This window comes from Scomber japonicus, chromosome 11 (assembly GCF_027409825.1).
Source record: "Scomber japonicus isolate fScoJap1 chromosome 11, fScoJap1.pri, whole genome shotgun sequence".
NCBI classification, from domain to species: domain Eukaryota; kingdom Metazoa; phylum Chordata; class Actinopteri; order Scombriformes; family Scombridae; genus Scomber; species Scomber japonicus.
Window position 1 is genome coordinate 26,575,092 of NC_070588.1, and position 21,502 is coordinate 26,596,593.

Sequence of the window (21,502 nt, forward strand, 5' to 3'; positions counted from 1 at the left end):
TAAGCATATTTCAACTATTGCTTTAAATGTTCATAGTTAATGTTAACCCAAGCAATGCTGTGTGAAGCAATAAAATGGAAGACATTACAAGGCAGCTTTCAACTGAAAAATACGTGCTGCAGAGGAAAAGCTAAAATAGTTTCTGTAATATTTCAGTGCAGCAGAAGAAAACTAGTTTAAAGTCACAGTCTGGTATATTGAATTATGAAACTAAGATACAGGCAATCTCTCTTTATTAATCATTGTGTCCAATGAACCTTTTAAATGATGTTTTCTATAAGATTTTTAAGTTTGTGTTAAAGCCACGTTCAAGTTGAACAACTACTAAATGGACCTTCAGGCACATGTAGCAGTGCTATGTTGCAGTGAATAATTCTAAAATAATTAGGACTGCAGCTCTTGGTATTTTAGAAGGAAAACATAAAATATACCAATGTGTGAAGCTACCATCTGTGTGTAAAATCACAGCGATATAGATTTGTCACTGTGGTGTCTATCTGTTGTGAACACAGAGGAAGAATTATATTCAAGAGCTGTTATACCAAACCTTGACATCAAAAGAATATTTCTCTCACTCAAGAAATGTTGACGGGCCTCTATCATTGCCTCAATGGTGTCACGTTGCTATGACTGCCTAAAGCGTACCTGTAGGTGATGAAAGTGACAGAAGGGAGGAAGATGGGGGTTGTTGGGTGCAGCAGAGGGGCTCCGCTTCACCAACAGTCGGGCCAATCTGTCAAGATCCGGCAGGCGGCCAGGGCATCTCGCTATCAGCCCTGCCCGCCTGACTGCAGTGTATTTTTAGAGTGATTTAGAGGTTCCTGTCTATAATGATAATAACACTGCAGCTCCTGCATGAAGAGTCTTCTTTTTGAATGGAGTCACAGATAAGAAGGGGGCGGTGGGGAGGCTTCAGGAATTGCAGGAGCACACGCTGTAGCTGACATGAAATGAGGATTTAAAGGGCAGTGCCACTGACTTTAATCACTGGAATATGTTGATAATATACGTGCGTTGAGATGAAGTGAATACAGCCAGCAGTAGTAGAGAGAGATCAAGATGATCTGATGAGATCTTAGAACACCTTGCTGCATTGTTTTACATATTAATGAGATTTCCTCGACTCTGCCGTTACTCCTGAATCCTTACAGGAATGCAGTTGTTTCTTTTCATCTGAAGGAATCAGTGTTCCAGTGTTGTTCTTTCTACAAAAGGAAGTATCTGTCTGTACTTCACTTAGCCTATCTACCACAAACGTCCATCTGATCGACTCCAAACTTGGCGGGTGTATCGCTGAGAATCCAAGGTGTCGAATATGGTGCACATGCCATATGTTTAATATTAATAAACTTTTAATAAAGCAGCGATGAGCAAGCAGCTCCTCTCTGTGAAGGGGCAAGGCGGAGCTCCTGCATGTCAGATATGAGCCAGAGAGAAGTGCTCTAAGGATAGCAAAGAGATTTTAATTAGGAATGTTGACACTGTTTATCTGATCATCATCAGCAGCAGCTAATACAAAGGAGGTATTCAGTTGCTTTGTTGAATGTTGGTCACCTGTGTTCTGGAAGTGCATAGACTCCAATACACAGTGACTGCAGTTACTTATGTAAAACAAATGAATCTCATAAGCTTCACTACAGACAAAGCATACATTTTTGGAGCATACATTCCCTCTATTAGATCACTTTATTAATTATAACAGTTGTGTTTAATAGAATGGTAGTTTCAATTTCATTTTTGTATGTGTTGAATCAAGTTGGTCAAGCAATCCGCTCATTAGGAACAGGTTTGGTTAGTTATAATCAATTCATATGAAATTGCCCTATAATAGTAACTTTGAACCTTTGGATGAAATGATTATTACTGAAGGTTTTTTGTTTAACTTGATGAATATATAATACTAAATATGGCAAAATAGGGAAAAACAGAGTATCTCTCTTTAATCATTTATTTCAGTAACTGTAATTTCAGCTGTCACTAAGATGACACGACACAGTCTGCTGCTGTAGTGTTAACTCTAATATGGAGACCAAATATCAACTAGCGTGAGACCAGTAGTGCAAAATGTGCTGAAATGATTATTACTCACTTTTTATGTTTCACGCTTTTAGACATCACCACTAGGATTTTCCCGACTCAGGGTATTCACAGTCAGCGCTTCAAACCGCTGCACTGACTTGGTCAGAGAAGAAATGAAAAGTGAGCTTTCCGGTGTTAGTTCAGTTAGAAAATCCAAAGCGCAGCACGGAGTAGCTCTCCTGCTGGCTGGAGAGGACAAAGACTCGACTGACTCGGGGTTTGGATGTGTAATATTATGATGAAATCCTGTCCTCGGAGGATGTGATGGTGACAGTGATTTCAGCGCCTGCAGTATAAAAAAAGCAGCAGAGTGAGAGTAATAGCTTTATTCTGAGATAGCAGCCTCCAAACTGGAGTTAAACATTGCTGAGCTGTACAGTATCACAACAATGAGCAACACCAACAGTACTTTATGAGTTGATACTGAAAGCAACAATAAGTAACATTATTATCTGTGGTGTACTAAATGACTAGTATATTTAAGAGGTTGATTAATTACAGCGACTGTAATTAAACGTCAGTGACCCGAATCACAACGTATCTCAATGTCCAAACCATGACTCTCAAGTGAATAAGGAAAATGATAGTCATTATCATTTTATGCTGATATGACACCTTTGATATTAGACCTCTGCACTAATTAGCGTTATGCATCGTCTCTGTTGTGAGATATTAGCTTAATTGCATCTTGCACTTGCAGCGTACTGTGTTTCAGCTGGCATGGATCGGAGGGATTCCTACTTACCTCATTACAGGTGACTGTTAATATAGGTCATACATCATTTATTGGCTGTAAGAAAAATGAATTTTAACCCTCATTCAGTGTGCTGCATTGCATGCCTGTAATTTCCTAAAGACACAAACCTGGAGGACACTGTACAGCTGCGTTCCCATTTTGACCCGGTCTTTGCAGTCCTAAAGCTGCCTTTTCAACCTCCCTATTTACAGTCGAGCGCATTCCAGGGGTTATATTAAGGATTTAAAATAGTCAAATTTATGGATTTTTTTTCATGCTTTCATGGAGAATTTAATATTCCCTGGCCCATTGGCTTTTCCAGTGTGTCTGAAAAGACAAAGATATTGATCAGACTCATTTGTGAGCTGTAAAAAAAGAGAATAGAGGGCTGATGGCTATCTTTGGTGTTGCTTGATGAATGACTAAAGTAGCAGAACAGTTTTGAGGCCGTCTAATATCTCTTGCTCTTTTCAAATCCCATTTCCTTTTCCTTTTGTCTCTCAACTTTACCTCTCAACTTTCTTCTACCAGGGCTTCTCTATCCCTCACTACAAACTCTCACTGCTATTCTTGTCCACCGGTCTTCCCCTGAAAACAATGGATGGAGAGGGGCAGAAGTATGACATTATGTCAGCTGTTACCCTTTGTCCAGCCAGAGAGAAAAGGGAAGAAAGAATACTTAAAAAGTGGATGTGAGAGAGCTGAAGAGTAATGGAAAACAGATTCATTTACAGTCTGTCCCCAGGGTTCCTCCAGTCACCTCATGTCACAGTGCCTCACACTGGTCGGGGGATAACGTTACACAAATTATTTGGGGGGAAAAAATTGTTTCACCGGAGTTAAGATGATTAAAATGGTAGATGTGGATGTTCACTTTGTGATTGGTTTATTTCTTTATTATCGTCATATTCATAACAAGCAAAAACTGGACACAAGTTACAGCTCTATCTATTTAGAGTTTGTACTTTTCCTTCCATCTCCAGGGATCTGTCTCTGATGAATGTGCTTTCAATTACAAGTTTTAATTGCATATTTTAAAATTAATCTGAGTCATTTCTGATTTTTCACTGTAATTAAGTGTGTTAGTTTCTCCTTCACAAATTAGGCCTATTGTGTTTTCTGATTAGTTTTGCATGAGTTAGTCCTAGAGGTGTAGGGCTTTTAGATTAAATAAATTGGTTAATGTGTGACTGGACAAATGAATGAATCTGTTTTACTACGTGTCTTCTCCAGGTAATTCCCAACTGGGCGCGACCATTGTGGATGCCTTAGACACCCTGTACATCATGGGTCTGCATGACGAGTTCAAGGACGGCCAGGAGTGGATCGAACAGAATCTGGACTTCGGTGTGGTCAGTACCTACTTTGATTTCATACTTGATAGTAAGACACTCAGGACACTCAGAATTTGGAAGGAGCCTCACATTAATAAATATGAAATAAAGAAAATAGTTTGATTAACTCTACATATCTAAAGGTTTTTGATATGAAAATGTGTTGGAAATGAATTAGGACTTTAAAGGACAGGTTCACAGTTTTTCAAATTTGTATTAAAACTGCACTCATACTGGCTTTTAAAAGATGCCCTTCAAATGTACTTTCAATGTAAGTGATAGGGGCCAAAATCCACAATGTGTCCACACAGTCATTTAAAAGTTGATCATCACAGTTAGTCATATCAAGTGATGTCTGACACATTTACAATCTTTTTAGCATCAGATTCCCTCTTTGTGTTTCCCTGTTGAGCTGTGGTGGAAGTATAGTAACAAAAAGAGAGACTTAAGCACTAAAAACACTGTAACACTGAAAGATACTTGATGTGACTCATTGGGCGACTGAAGCTTCATATTAGCTCCAGATAAAATGTTAAATACATTTTTGCACAGCAGGAGGACTGTGTATGGTGTCCTCCCATCACTGACTTTAAAGTGAATGTTCAGCCAGATATTCTTGATAGTGAGAAAGAAATAATGATGGTGCCATGTTTGCACCATTAAGTATCTCAAAATGTTTCCAAATGTTCTTTGCATTTAGAATATGTGACCAACAGTGAAGATGACTAATTTAATTCAAAATACAAACTTGGGAGAGACAAGCAGCCACATATGTCTCTGTTCTCTGTTTCTCTGTTTAGTGTTGTTATGTTGGGCTAATCTGTAGTTGCTAACTTCAGGTCTAACCCTTCACTTTTCCAGCAGTTGGGGAAACATCAGACATCAGACATGAATTTTCTTTGTCTAGAAAACTGTAGTATTAACTGACACTGTAGCATTTATTTTATATTTACAACTTACAGATTACCTTTTCCACATTAAAAGAGCATTGTCAGCTTTTGAAACAATATCACATAATACAATGCATCATATTTCAGAGATAGAGAGAAAGCATATCACCTATAACTGTACGTGTACAGGATCAAAAATAAATATAGCTAACCTTAAGGTCAGTGAACAACCCCTGAGATAGAAACAAGGGTCTAGGAGTAAGATTACCTCTCAACCATATATACAGTGGCAGCACAGGTGTGGAGCAAAGCAGCATCGGATAACACAGTGACATTGCCGTCACATTGAACTGCAGAACAAACAACACTGTGTTCTATACAATTGTCAGACCAGCACGTTAAAGACATAGAAATCTACATCATTATGATTTGTCTTACCACTGCCTGGCTCAGAAAAAATTACAACATCAATTAACTGTTAAACAAAGTAACTTGCATACAGTCAACCGTCTCATTTCACACAGCAAGGAGACACAGTATGAACGTACTTGGAACAGGACCACTTAGTTTAATAACACCATTCATCCAAGCCATGATTAAAATATATAATATATGCAAGAAATTCATCAAATAATAATAAAATAACAGTTATTTAAATCTCTATCACAGTTCTTGTTGGCCTGGTGGTCTGCCATGCCTGTACAATTACAGGAGAAACATTTATTCACTGTTATTTCTTCATTTCCTGCTCAGTGCCTGTTAACGTTCATAACGACCATCCCTCCTCTCTCTCTCTCTTTCTGTCCCTTTCCATCCATTTTTCTCTCCTCTCACCTTCCTCCATTAACAGACTCCTCTGTTTTCCGTCTCTCTTGTCCATCACATCTACGGCTCTTCTCATTTATTTCTTTTTCATTCCTCATCTCCCATTACCAACTTCCTTCCTCTCTTGTTTCCCCTGTCAATCATATCCATCCACCTTCTCTTTCCTCGCTTCTGTTATTGTTGAACCACGCTTTCTGCATGCTCTTATGACCTCCTGTCTTCATCCCACCGTACCTTTTTATTGTCCATTTTCTCCCCCCTGGTTTTGCGTCACTGCCGCTCTTTATTGTCCATTTTCTCCTTCCTATCTTGGCCTCACTGTCCCTTTTAGTTTCTTTTATAACCTCTTAGCAGTCTCTGGATTCAACCTGTTTATAGCGTTCAATCTCCCTTCTTTCATTACATTTAACAATCAAATTTGATCCGTCTCTCTATTCATCATCTTCTGTGTCTTGCCATAAATTGTATTGTCTTTCATTTCTATGATTTGTGTTTTTCTGTCTATCCTTTGATTGTTCTTCCCATATTTATTCTCACCTTCTTTTCATTTATCACTCCACATGTCATCCCTCTTCTATTGTTTTACTATCTCTACATATCCTACATTACCTCTTGTTTCTTCTTCCTTTTTATGTCTGCTTCCCCATTAGGGTCAAGCTGTCATCCCCCCATTTCTTCCCCTTTGTTCTTATCTTCCTCCCCCCAGCTTTGCCTTTAAATCTTCATTCTACTCATGTGTGCCTTCCCTGTGTTTCCTTTCTTTACTTTTCTGCCTGCTGCAATGTCAAACTTGTTAGTCTCCTACCGAGGCAATCGCAGGGCTAGCAGGTAGGCAGAAGGGATCTAACAGTGTGACACTCAGAGGGCTAATTAACCCAAGGATCACTGCGGTTGTGGAAGTGGGAAGACGGATAGAGCGAGGAATCGACGATGGAGAATGAGTAGGAGAGAGGAAGATGAGAAACGCTTAGATTGAACAGAGTACAAGGGACAAATTAGATCTGCAGAGAAGAAAAGAGGCTGCAAGAGAAACATGAAGGAAGAAAAAGGGAGGAAGAAAAGATGCAGACTGGTGAAAATCAATCAAAACTATGGAGGAAGGAGTTGGATGGATAGACAAAGGAAAAGATGGAGGAAGAAAGATTGACAGTGAAGACAAAGAGAGGTGGGTACAACTCAAATAAGCAGCGGAGATCGACATGGGAAAGAAGTTAAGAAACGGAGAGGAAGAAAGGACAGGGGAAAGACAATTTTTGGAGGAAGTACAGGGGTCAACACCTATTGGTCCCACTTGAGTTTGCAGGTCTGGTATAAGAATGGATAGAGGAGAGTGCCTGGAATGGTAAGGACAGGACAACAGAAAAGGTGACACTTGTGGATTTTTGTCACTCCTTCTGGCTATTCAGTTTCTTTTTAGATTTTGGAGAGAGTGAACAAACAATGGCGAGTGTCTTAGTAAGGTGTTGGGTCACGACGTGCCGCCAGAACAAGTTCAATATGCCTCGGCATTGATTCTTGAAGTGTCTGAATTCTACTGGAGGGATGAACACCAATCTCCCAGAAGATATTCACTCATTTAGTGTCTTGATAACCCTGGAGGAAAGCGCTGTCTAACACCTCAGGAACCTTTCATCCAGGATAACGGTGATTACTCAGAACAACTGTGTATTGATTTGCAGTGACTCTTTCCTCTAAGCGGACAAGTGGATCCAAATCATGTCAGCAAACCACCCCCCCTATCGGATCCCCTCACTGTAGGGGTCAAGCATTCAAACGTGTACCATTCTCTTGGTGTACACTATACTTTCATTCACCCACTTGTGGAGAATAAGGTGAAGGATGACTCATCTGAACGTATCACTTTTCTCCACATCTCTATAGGCCAGTGCCTGTGTTTTTTTCACTACTGAACTCTCAATTGCGCGTTCGTCTTTGTAATGAGGGGTTTATGCACTGCAGCCCGACTATAATATCCCTCTCTATGTAATTGTCAGTGGACTGTTCTTGCTGACTCAAGCTAATCACGTCCTACATTGACATTCTCAAATACCTGAGGAGAGTTGCTCTTCTGTTTTTCCTTACATATCCCTCTAATGCATGAGCATCACGGTCATCAAATGAACATTGTGACCTCTGATGTCTTTCTGACATATCTAAATGCATATGTCACATTAGACACTGTTCCTATTAAAACACCAGCCAGTTCAGCAGTCTTTGTGACTAAGGCTCCTGCCATCTGTGCCCCAACAATCAACCCTCTTTCAAAGTCACTTACATTTCTCATGCAATACTCAGTGTATTAGAGGATGGGGTAACCAGACACGTCAGATGGTTTGTTACAATGAGCCATCTGAGAAGTTGTCATTGGAAACTGTTTGAAAAAGGCTAGGCATTGTCAAAAAAAGCAAAAAATACCTGGCAGGTGTTTGGATGGACAATGTGTCCATCACTGTCTTATCTTGCCAGGCACCTGGATTTGCAAGATCATGAGATCACACAAGAATCCTCATAGGACGACAATCGATCTGAACCACTGGTGGTTCGGACACAAAAGCATAACTTGGATTAGCCTGACAGGATGGATTCTCGTGTGATCTTGTGATCTCACAAATCCAGCTGTCTCTCATGGTACGGGATGATAGAATAAGGTGGAAATACAGGGACAAGAAAGGAAATCTTGAATGAACATTTATATGTCAAGCTGTGAGAGTGGGAAGATAAAAAAGGGTTAACAATTATTTAATCCAGATAACATTTTTTACCTGGTAACATTAAATCTCACAGAATTCAAGGTAAATTTGGCCAAAAAAGTGTCTATTTGTGGGAGAGTGATACCCATAGAAAAAACTGCAAGAGCAGCTGTTGGAATAAAACCTGCTATGGCAACAAACCATATGAGATTGTGGAGCATTATAAAATGTCTAACAAATGCAATAACAATGACAGGAATTTGAGACAATGAGGAAATATTACAAATACATTTGTGAGGTGAGTAATAAGAATCAGTGGTAGGAGAAGAGTGGAGAAGCCCTGCGGTTACACGGGGGGGGGGCTGGAGAGAAGAGATTAGGGAGGAGAGAAAGGAGGAGGGAGAAGAGAGGGGATGAAACTTGAAGCTCCTGTTAACGAGCCAGAGAAAGAGAAAGGTGTGTCGCCGGGCTTTCATTAACGATTTGGTTTGATGCTCTTATACCTGCATTCATTAGGCAACGGATTCAGGCATTAGCTCCCAGCTACTGTAACGTTCATGAAATGTTAAGCTAGCTTAGTCTGAATCTTAGCAACATGGCCGTGGCATTACTCTGGCTTTCACTCAGGCCTTTTACAAAAACAGGTAATTCCCCAGCTCACGAGGAGCTATATTTTTCAAGCCTGCAGTTGCCTGGCACCATTCTGAAAATTAAAAGATTTATTCAACCCAAAGGTGCAGCCATACCCGGCCTCTCAAGTCAGAGCTAGGAGGCTGGAATAAGGGCATAGGATGGAAATTCAGAGATTTCCATTATGGAGATTAAAGACATCACTCTTAGTCAAGTTTAATCACTCGCCAGTGCATACGTGTGTGTGTGAGTGTGTGTGTGGCTGTGTGTGTGTGTGTGTGTGTGTGTGTGTGTGGCTATGTGTGTTGTCATTTTTAGGACCAGTTTCACCTTTTATAGTGAGAGGCTCAGTTATTTACTTATTCTTGTATTTTTGGCCATTATTTCTATCAGTTATGATTATATATTCACCAAAGTAATCGCTGAGATTTCAGAACAAGGCGACATTACTCCCACGATGTCTGAAAGGTCAAGAAGCTCAATAATTAACAGTGTAGGCTGATTATTCACACCAGAAGTTCCCAACCCACAGACCACTGGGCCTTTTCAACATTTGCTGCTTGGCTGCAATGAAACCAAATGATTGGTCAAAAAAGCTGAAAAATAATGAAAAAAACTTCTAGGTATACTAGCGGCTATTTTTTCTGTAAAGACCTTGAACTTGGTGCTGTCAGTACCCCCCCCCTCTCTCTTTCTCTCTCGCTCTCTCTCTCTTGCTCGCTCTCTCTCTCTCTCTCGCTCTCTCTCTCTCTCTCTCTCTCTCTCTCTCCCTCTCTCCCTCTCTCCCTCTCTCCATCTTTTTTATCTCTCTATTTCTGTCTAATAGGTTTTGGTACAGATCATGCCTGAGGTGTTTGATTTACAACCTGTATGATCGCTGTAATTAACTAGTTGTAATTAACTAGATTCACACTTTAGGCACGTTTTGAAGTGAACTCTCACTTGTGTGTGCGTGAGCAAGAAACTAAACACAGTTCAGCTTCAGTAAATGTAAAATCCTCCTTCTTAAGCTGGGAGAGTATGAGGTTTCTATGTGTGAATGCAGGGTTTTGACATTATTTCACTTTACTGTATTTATATAAGATTAAGTTAAGTATGTATTGTCTATAGTCTAGTGTGTGTGTGTGTCCTTTATTCCTTTATTAACAGCATAGTTTTATGTCTCTCATATGCTTTTAACAAATATATGCACCTTTTTTATTGTGTGTGCACTCCTCCATCCACCACCTCTCAGTTCAGCTGCCCACCTGCCAGCACCACATCCACCAGCTCCAACACTAATGAATGATTAAATAGCTGCCATGTCAGATCGAGCCAAGCAGTGAGTCATTGTTGGACTCTCCGGTGTCCTGGTGGGGCCCCCGCACTGCAGCTTGCCCTCAGATGATGGATGTGTCGGCGTGAGGTCCGCATCCATCGCCGGGGCTCAAAGATCCACCAAATTAATGGACTCCACTCACCGGCGCGTTAATAACCCCGTTTAAATTGAGTATTTGATCAGAGACGGTGCCGCAGCGATGGCGAGATAAATTAATGCTAGCTGTCAAAAAGGGTGTTCCGGCTCACTTTGATGAAGTGGTTTTAATTACAGAGGAGCAAGTGTTTCTTGTTATATGTTTATTCTGTGTTTGTGCCAGTTGCATGCTTTTCGTTTGGAAGTGAAAACCATGTAATTTGGCCCACCGTTAGTCTGATCGACATGAAATTTCACACACAGGTCAGGTACTCTCCAAAAAAGACTCTTGGACTATAGAAGTCTGGCATTATGGACTACATCTTCAAATGATTCGTTCAGTCAGACCAATCCAACACTTAAAGATAGAGTTTACAATTGTAGAAAACGAAGAAAACAAACACATTTTCACAATTGATGAACTGAAACAGAACATTAATTTTCTATCAATCGCCTAATCAATTGACAAATAGTTGCAGCTCCACAGTGTGTACAACGTGCATATATACCCAAGCTGTATATGGATAAAGTTGAACTGTCATAGAATAAGTAATAATGAGAGCAGAAGTGCAATGTGGGACCTGAGGAAGAATCACTTCTACAACAGTGACAAGATCCAATTAAAATGAAGAAATACAAATAAAGAAACAGCTTATAAGATGAGTTGACAGATTTCTGTGAATACTGATGCATGGTGTGGATATTAATAGAGGAAAGGTTGGAAAGTGAGGAGTAACTCACAGAGTGTACAGTATGACTTTAAGAGCCATCTTATAATAGAAGACCAGAGAAGAAAGTGACTCCGCTGTCCTATTTTATAGCTTCAAAACAAAGCAATTCATTAAAATCAATCTTCTCTTCCTGCACTGCTCTCATGCGTCACTGCACAACCAACAAGATTCCTAGCCATCATATCTGTTTACCGCAGGCATTTTAAAAATCAGGGCTGTTTCATTGCTCTCCTGCTCATGGGGTCTGAGCTCCAAAACTACAGCTGTAAACGGCTAACAAGCGAGGCTGACTGGCAGATAGACGAGAGCTGGGGGGGGGGGGGGAGGCGGGGTGGCGGCGGTTTAGATAAATGGATGCTGCCGAACAAAGCTGGCCTTCAGCTTTACGAGAGCCTCCCATCACTTCATCAGGCAGTTCAACACAACATCAACTCGTCGCTGTATCCATCCCATGACTATCACTCCCCGCTGGTCCTCTGCATGCTTTCTGATGTGCCGTTGCTCTTTCTTCAGTCTTCTGATGAATTACGCTTCAAAGAAAGAAGAAAGAAAAGAAAAATCAAGTCATTTTCTGTGTGACATGTTTGAATATTAAAAGGATTTATCTGCTGACAAGTTGCTCCAAGCAAACGCTTGTAAGTTAAATAGAGGTTTATAATGTGGCGTACACCAATGTTCACATGATGAATGGTGGCTGAAAATGTGTCATTAATACTATTCTTGGCCTAAGTCAGGGGTGTCAAACATGCGGCCCGTGGGCCAGAACTGGCCTGCCAAGAGGTCCAACCCAGCCCAGTTTCCTTCTTCCTTTTTTCCTTCCCTCAGTCTGTCCTTCCTACCTGTCTTCCTTCCTTCCTTCCTTCATTCCTTCCTTTTTAGTGGTCCGGCCCACATGAGATCAAATTGGGCTGCATGTGGCCCTTGAATGAAAATGAGTTTGACACCCCTGGCCTAAGTAAATTTCTATTATCAATTAAATATAACAGTCTTAATATAATTATTTTGCCTGTTGTAATACAATGTGAGTATTTAGTACTGAGTTCTTTATTGACACAGTTTGACAACTGTTTTATCACGCCCTCATTTTGCTCCACTGTTTAACTTTTAAGCAAGAACTCTTTCTGTAGTACAATTGTAAGACATATATAAGATAAATGCGTGTAGGCGAGGGACCATCAAGAGGAAGGAAAAAAAGAAAAGGAAGATACACACTTAGGGGACTTGGACAAAGTGAGATACACTCAAGAGGAAGCTAACGTAGGCGGAGCTGCGGAGATGAGAGACATTCGGCAAACGACACACACTCATCATTGACATCTCTGCACACATGGGATCTGAGGGGTGGACCCAGCTGCTAGTCACACTGGCACATTGTCACGCACACTGACAGACCATTTAAACTCAAGGTGGATTGTAGGTGCCACTACACTCTCGCTGTCTGTTTTACTGTAGAGCTAGATCAGGAGAGGTACAGCAAAAAAAAATCCAAACCAGAATCCAACTGTGTACAAACAGCTCACAGGTAACGAGGTATAAGGTTCAGTGTTGGAAGGAAGCTCCAGTTCTCAGACTTGATCCACACAACTCTGTGCCTAGATATGGTGCTCTGGTCTAAAGGATTCTGGGGGAAATGATAGTGCTGTGTGAGGACTGCTGCCAAGAAGACTGGCTGTTCTCCATATCGTTCTCTTACAAAGGCTTCCTAGCAGCACAGATATGGTACTTTATGTCCACTTGGATGGATTATGAGGATGTTAGAGGTAGGCTTGGGTGACTGGAAGACCCCTGATTTTAACCAACTTACTATAGTGTAGTATACTATCCCTTTTGAGGCTTTGGCTGCTGAGTCTCCCCTGAGTTTTGGCCAGGAGAGAGTAAAACTGAGTAAAGAACACGTAACGCTTTCTTTTTACCAAGCGTTAAAATTCAGTTTGATGAATTAAAGTCAATACATGAGCTGTCACTAAATAATACACTTTAAAAGTTAGCGATCCACGTTTTGATTTGGCTTTGTTCTTCTGGATAGTCAGTTTTTGAAGAATACTCCCTCCTTTCTGCCTTTTGTGTGAAGAGGGATGAAACAAAAACACAAGCTGCACTGGTGACAAAGAACCCCCCCCCTGGAGTTCATAAGAAAAAAAAAACCCCAAAAGAAAGAGAGGGGAGGAGGAAAAAAGAGAAAATGATTGAGTGAAATCAAAACTCATCCTTATCCTTTTAACGATGAAAGAGAACGCTAGCATCCAACGCATTACCAAGGTTAAAGCATAGATGATTAAAGTAAAAGTTTGTCTTATGTCTTCTTCTGTGCTTTCTTTTTCCCCAGAATGCCGAGGTGTCTGTGTTTGAGGTCAACATTCGTTTCATAGGAGGACTGCTGGCCGCCTACTACCTCTCTGGACAGGAGGTAAGCACTCACCTGTATATGTGTGTATGTGTGTGTGTGTTGTTCTGAACAGCACTGCAATGCTGAGAATGAGAAATCAGGGTCAGAATAAGAAAAGCAGAGTTTGAAAAGACAACTTGCTCTTTTTTCTTGCTCATTTTACCCCATCATCCCTCTATTTCTCTTTTGGGCAGATTTCAGTTCTCAGTTAAGGAGCTGCTGGAACTTGAATCTGGCCACGCATCTCTTCTTTTCCTGTTCTATCCCTCCTCGCCCTGTCTATCCCATCCTCTCCCGCTTTCATGCCCAGCCAAGCAGGGCTCCCTCTGTAATGGGAGCAAATGCATCAAATATGTGCTCAGTATGACGCCCACATCCACTGTGCTCTCTATTATCATTTTATGTGCTCTTTTGAAAGTACCGGCCAACAGATTTCTGAGGAGACCCATTCTTTTGAAGTCACTGTGGACCTTTTATTTAAAAATACTGCTTTTCTGATTTTTGGTGTCGGCTTCATGAAACTCGACCCATTTCTAATCATTTGTTTTTTAGCACATGGTTTCACAACTGTCAAAAGGCCCTACAGCTACTGTTGTAGCATGCAAAATAGAGTAGCACATCTCTACATTAATGATGGAGTGCTTCAAAGCTGCATTTGAAGTTGATAAAATCTAGTTTAAAGTCATTTTCACAACAGATCCTCGCTGATTCTCCTCAAACACTAAACTAAATAAAACAGCTGTGAGCCATTTTATTATTGTTGTTTGGCAAATTTAAACTTGAACAACTTCATTTTAAGAGAAGCCCATAGACTACATGTGCACTGTGTAGGCGTATTATGTGGGAGGAAATAAATGAGATATACCTGGAAGTTCTTAACATGATCACAACAGGATCGAGTACAAAACTCACACTAAACTCTTATGAGCATCTCATAAAGCTTCATTATTAGGTGAGATTTGTGTCCTGCTTTTATTTCCATAATAAAAAGCTGATTAAAATGGCAGCATTTATTCACGCTTTTTCCTTGATATACTCAAACACACTCAAAGTGAAAAAGCCTCCTAATTAATTATTAGACATTAGGGGTGTGCAATATATATTCCGTCTACTATATCTTAATAGTTGTTTTAATGATGTGCGAGAAGAATGTGTCCCTCGCTGTGCAAAAAACAATTAAAAAACCCTGAGCTTCCATGCATTCACAGCCATTCATCCACGCTGCTAGTTAGCAGTTAGCGTAGCTGCATAAACATACATGGCTGAACTAAGTTACAGTAAAATTAGTGAACTCTCCAACTCACTGTCTCTCCTCTGGTGCGCTGCAGCAGAGAAGAGACTACTTATTAATTGTATTAGAATGTGCTATATGGGGATATTTGTATTATTATGACTTATATTGTGATATGAGATTTCGGTCATATCGTCCAGCTCTACTTGGCACAACTTGTGGTTGTTTGACCATTCAAGAAATGTTTCCTGCTTACAAAATAACATAAAATCAACATAAAATGAAACTTAAAAAAGAGGATCATATTAATTTGCAGGAGCTTAAAAGACTGTTTCTGATTTTGTTGGAAAGTTGAGGAGAAATGAAATGTTCTTCTGGTTTGAGCAAAGAGTAGTAACACACAGCAAATGACATGTTTGCCTCCAAAAATAACAGAAAAGAGAACTTTCCATGTCAGTTGATTAAAAGCTGGTCGAATGCCACCTAAATTTCCTATTAAACTTCGCCAGTCCTCCGTGAGTGGCACAACAAAATTAAGCTCTGACGTTTTTGAAAAAGATGAAAAGCGATTTTTGGTGAATCATTACAGATAATAACACAAGTTAGAACCTCACAAGCTAGACTTAATGTCACTCCTATTCACCAAGCCCCCTTACTCCATTCAACCTCCTCTACCCAAATCTAACTGCAGCCAGTCATCAGAGCCCACTCCAGTGATAATGGAAGCGGTGGGAGGTGCTGAGAGGAGAGACAGTGATGGAGAGAGAGGAGGAGGAGGAGTGGGTGCAGAAATGACGACAGAACCGGAGAGCAAGGGGGGTTTCAGAGGGGGGGGGGGGGTGATTACAGATAAATAGAAGGGAGTGGGGGAATGAGGATGATGAATGGCGGAGCGGGGAGAGAAAACGAGCGAGGATCATTCTTCACTTTCATCAGACTTGTCCTTGAGCAAGGCACTCAACTCCTCCAACCAACATCTGAATAAAGGGTTATTACTGTGTAGCTCCCTGAGGGGGGGATTGTGTTTAACAGTGTGCATATAAAGCAGTGGTCCCTCCATGCAGAGAAAGAGAGAGGTTAAGAAAAGGCAAAGAAAAGGAGAGATCATGTGGGAGAAAAGCAAAGAGATTAAAGCAGGTTGGGTGAACTGGAGCTGGAGGGTGGGTTTTTTTTTCTTTTTTTTTTCTTTCCCAGAGTTTATCAGCATCTCCACCAGCTGGATGTTAGCATGTCACTAGGGGATGAAGCTGTGTTTGTGGGAGGGGAGGGATGAAGGTAAACTGAGTCACAAAGAAAGAGTGAGGGAAAAGGGGGGAGAGGGTGGGGGGGGGGGGGGGGGGGGGGGTTAGGTAGGTAGGTAGGTAGAGGAAACAAGAGAAGCAACAGGAAAGAAAAGAGGCATTAATACCCAAGGGGGAACCAAAAGAGAGCAAGAGATGAGACGGGAGAAACGACGAGAGGGTGAGAGATGGAAAATAAACAGGACGGCAAAAAAGAAAAGAGAGATTGAGAACGACAAGAACACATAGATAGAAAGACTAATGCCCCCCCCCGCCCCCCCCGTGTATATATTGTTACTTCTTGTACTTTCCAGAGTTGAAGACGTTAGATTTCTCAGACCTTACAAGTCAAGCTTCCACAGAAATCATTCCGGCTGCCATTTCTCAGTCGTCCATCTCTACTTTTTTTTTTTTCTCTCTCCTTCTGTTGTTTTACATGCACAACTACAGTGATCGTGCTCTGAGTGCTCACCACACTCCACACCGAACCTGTTCAGACTCACAAATGCTTCTGCTTCTGCTGCTGCTGTCTAGAGCAAATCAGTGTCAAGAATGTCAAGTGAGAAAGTGACAGTTTATTGCCAGGTCGAGCTCATATTTTCAGACTCAGTAAAGGGTTAGGGGTTAGGAGTTAGGGGTTGGGGGTTAGGGGTTAGGGTTAGAGCAGCGAACGACAAACCACGGAGGTGATCCACAACGGCGGCCTCAAAGGGAACAGTCTTCTTCTAAGAGCAACAAGTGTAGGCGAGGAGCACTGATGAAGCCAAAGACCAGCTCATCACACAAGCTTCTCTAGTCATTTAGTACATTTTTCATCTGCCACTCACCATCCACGCAGTTTAACCAACCGAAAACACAGAAGGAAGAAGAAAAGAGAAGAGGAAAAATAAGGAGAGATCAATGAGAGAAAAGTCAAGGAGATTTAATAAAAGGACAAAAACAGGAGGAGAGCAGCGGAAGAACAGATTTAGGGTAGGGGGGAAACAACAGACAGAGTTGGAGATCAGCATTCAGGAGGTGGAGGAGGAGGGGGAGGAGGAGGGGGAGGAGGGAGGAAGAGGTGTTGGTCCAGGACAATCGAGGCGGAGCAGCAGTGATGGATTGTGTTTACTGCTCCGTCCTTCCCTCGCTTTATTTTCTCTCCTTTTCCTTTTCTGCGTCTCTCTCTCTCTCTCTCTCTCTCTCTCTCTCTCTCTCTCTCTCTCTCTCTCTCTCTCTCTCTCTCTCTCTCTCTCTCTCTCTCTCTCTCTCTCTCTCTCTCTCTCTCTCTCTCTCTCTCTCTCTCTCTCTCTCTCTCTCTCTCTCTCTCTCTCTCTCCCCCTTCTCTTTTTCACACTTTGCATTCTGTTGTGCTCTCCTCTCCTCTCCTCTCCTTTCCTCTCCTATTTCTTTTTCCTTTTTCTATGTTCCTGCTCCTTGATTTGTTCTTGTTGTCTTCTCCTCTCATCCCTCCTTTTCCCACCTGTGCATATTTTCTTGTTTTTCACCTCATTACTCCTTTTTTTTAAATCATTTTCTCCATTGTTCCTTTAGTTTTTATGCTTGGTAGTTTTGAGTATGCATCTCTTTCCTTTTCCTCTTGTTCATCTCCTCCTTTGTTCTCTTTTATTTTCATATTGTACTTCTACCCTTTCTATTTGTTTTTCATTGTCCTAATCCAACTCCTTTCTTTTTTTAACCTTCGTCCATCTTTTCCTTCCTCTCTACTTTATTCCTCCTTTCTGTAGTGTCCTTACATATTTGTCTCCATTTTCTCATGCATCCTTTCCTCCTCTTTGTTTTTTTGGTATTCCCATTAGTTCCCTTGGCAACAACTGCATCATTGACTCATAGATTTATTAGACAATGTCTCCATACATTACTGTTTTCTTTTTAGTCTGTCTGAATCGTTCTATTAAATTCTCATCCTCCTTCTGTTTTTGTTCTTTTGTCACTTTTTTTCGTCTGCATCCTGCTTTCATCTGAATCTTTTTTGTTTGCTCCTCACCTCCTCTCCACCCTCCTACACCCTTTAACCCTTTACCTGCTTTGATCTACAAATCTAACAAACCTCTCTCTTGTCCTCTCTTCTGTTCCATCTACTCATCCTCTAATCTCAGCGATGTCGCCTCCTGCTCTGCCATTTTTCTTCTGAAGAGCTCTCACTGTTTGTCCTCTTCCCTTCTCTCTCTCTCTCTCTCTCTCTCTCTCTCTCTCTCTCTCTCTCTCTCTCTCTCTCTCTCTCTCTCTCTCTCTCTCCACCTGTTTGTAGTCCATCTTTTCTGTGTTTTTGTACTCCCTCCTCCTCTTAATGAGCTCTTCACCTTCTTCACCACCCCACATTTTTCACTGTTTTTCAGCACATTGCACTTTTTATTTTTCTTGTTCCTGCATTTTCTCTACTAATGAGCAGTTTCTATGCTTGGTAGATATACTAGAGACAAGTAGGGTTGAGACTTTATTAGAAAACATTATTTCAGTTATTACTTATTTTCTTTTAAATCCTTACATCTTTCTCTTATTATGTTGTAATTTTCACTGCATTACAAATCACCTCCCTTCACAAACTCCACACACTCATCGACTTATGCTGGAGTACTATATTCACTCTTATGGTCAGTCTTGTTCTGAATGTAGATTTAATGACATTCATGCTGGAAAAACACAGCTTCAGAAAAGGTTTGTTGACCCAATAAAACAAACCCCTTGGTGAAGCTTCTTCTAGTTTTCTGGGTCTGCCAACATCCTTTAAATATTGTGAATGCTGTGAGAGATGTGTTAGCTGGACGTCATCACCTTCAACACTTTCACACCTTCCCTCTGTGCTTCGGCATTCGTTAGCTTGTGCTTCAAATCTATTCTTTCACCAACAGCAGCTCAGAAATACTATTGATTCCAGGTGAAGTTGCCAAGTCTTTTAAACTCTAAACAAAACCCAGGCAACGCTTTGATGCATTGAAGCTTGCTAATAGTCCTTTCTCAGTACTTCATAGTGAATTCCAAGAAGAAAAGGGTCTGTAGGCACCTTTCAAAGCCTTTTACCAACCTCTGTACAAGCGAGCAGGGAGGAGTCAAGCATAGCATTTCAACAAAATCTACTATGTGCAGTGAGCTGATGATTCATGATCCACCGGTACAAAAGTGGCACACACTAACAAGTGACACTCAACAGACTATGTAGTTGCATGTTGGGAAGTGTAGCGAGTCAAATTTGTTCATAGAGCACATTTAAAAACAGCTGGATTTGACCAAAGTGCTTTTTTTAGGATTAAAATAGAACAGAATAAATACATGTAAATCGTAATAGACCAAATGAACAATTTTAATATGCTTAAAAGAATGATGGGGACTCGAAAGCGGTTCCTCCCCCAACTTTAAATCTGAATCGTCATCTGCAGTTTGAAGCAGCAATGCAGCAGTGGCTCCAGACTGCTGTTAGTCATCTCTCTAACACCAAAATGACTTTTAGTTTTTATTTTACCCATTCCGCTCCATTCTCTCCTCCTTAATTATTCTTTTACCCCCCCTCCATTTTTATTTTTTTTTGCCTGTATTAACTTCACGGCCCATTTGCCCATCTCTCCTCTTTCAGAAATCTTTAACTCGCTCTCTCAATTTCTTTCCCATCCTTTCGGAGTCACAGCGCAGCAGCATTTAAGCGAACACGGCGGTGTAAAAAAAATACATCTACTGCAATCACTCTGGTTACCTGACAGTTGAGTTGGGGTCAGACTCTGAGGTGAGGCGGTAGTAAGGAGAGTCACTATTGACCATGGATTGATTTCTTATTTCTCAGTCAGAGGAAGAATTTCAGACAAAATCTATTATTGTTACATTTCTCCATCTCTGCATTTTCACCAAAAGTAAAACTTGAGATAGATAAAAGTAAAGGTGGACAGGTTTTTTTTACACTGTGCATGTTAAAAAAGAAAAACTGCAATGGACCTTCACTCCCTTTTCTTTTAAATACTAAGAAAGAAGGAGTGGAACGACATGGATGATTTGAGCGAGGAACAGCAGATTGTGCAGAGACGGGAGAAGATCAGGGTGGCAAACCAAAGCCCTGTAATGTCACATAGATAGAAGAGATGATGAGAGCGTCTAAAAAAAGAAAAGCTGCCAACTCCTCAGGCACAAATGTTACAACCCCGACCGACTTGTGGACGGACAGAAGGAGAGAGAGAAGGAGATACAGAGATGGAGAATGACAGAAATGAAAACAGTAAATGAAGGGGAAGAGTGGTGGAGCGACAGAAGGACAGAGATGAAGAGATGAAATTAGAGGGCGTGTGGGTATAACAGAAGGAAAAGACTTCAGGGGCCAACGATCAAGGAAAGAAAGAAAGAAGTAGGAAGCAGATGGAGGAAGATGAGAGGATCAGGAAGAAAGGCAGGAAGGAAACAGCAAGATGATGTTCAGAGGACAAATAGTGAAAATGGTGACAAAATAACAAGTCTTTTTACATCCATTCTATTTTTCGTGACACCTGATTTAAAGCCTCTCCCTTCACAAGACATCCAGCAATTTTTCTGTCATCCATTTCTTCATATTCCTGTCAGTCTCTCTCCTTCGTCCTCTCTGTTCTCTCTCCCCGCGTCTCTTTCATTACCCCGAACTTTACCTCTTTTTTTTTTTTTTTTCTCTCCCATGCTCTCGCTCTCTTTCTGTCTGCGCAGAGATATAGAGCTTAGCAGTCTGTCGTCCAGGACTCGGTCACCGCAGACCGCAGTATATCCACCAGCTGGCAGTTTCATCTCGCCGGGGAGCGTTTGACTCTTTTCTTTTTTTTTTTTTTTTGTCGAACGCCGAAATCCTTCAAACAAAATGCGGTGGCGTCGTACTTCCTCTGACTGTCAGCCACGACGCCACCGCCCAGCAGGAAAGCGGGGAGTGATGCGGAATAAAGGGAAAAAAGAGAGAGATAAGCCAGCATTGTGATCACCGTGAATGAGCTGGTTCAGTCATCCGAAATGTTATAAAATATGGCGAGAAAATTCAAGACTGGAGACGTAATAGAATAAATCTGAAATCTATCCTAACAGCTTCTCTGCATCCAAACATTACATTGCAACAACTTGAGGCTTTCTACTCTAATAGTTTGCGAGTTCAGACCTCATTTATCAGTCTTGAATATAGAGAGTCGGAGTAGATAATGCATGCTGCAGAAATAAAAAGAGAGTGTGTGTTGATGCTCAAGGGAATAAGGCCCTCAGCATTGTTTTGATGCTTCCAGCTTGTTAGAACGGCCTTATGGGAG

At 41.1% G+C, this 21,502-nt stretch overlaps 1 protein-coding gene across 2 annotated transcripts in view; it reads left to right on the plus strand.

Annotated features, from left to right (window-relative positions):
• Nucleotides 1–21,502, plus strand: part of man1a2 (mannosidase, alpha, class 1A, member 2) — a 130,276-nt gene that overhangs the window by 69,087 nt on the left and 39,687 nt on the right. For both annotated transcript variants that reach the window (XM_053328435.1, XM_053328436.1), the window contains exons 5-6: nt 4,049–4,167; nt 13,695–13,775. In XM_053328435.1, coding sequence (XP_053184410.1) covers nt 4,049–4,167; nt 13,695–13,775 — 200 coding nt within the window. The remainder of the gene's footprint in view (nt 1–4,048; nt 4,168–13,694; nt 13,776–21,502) is intronic.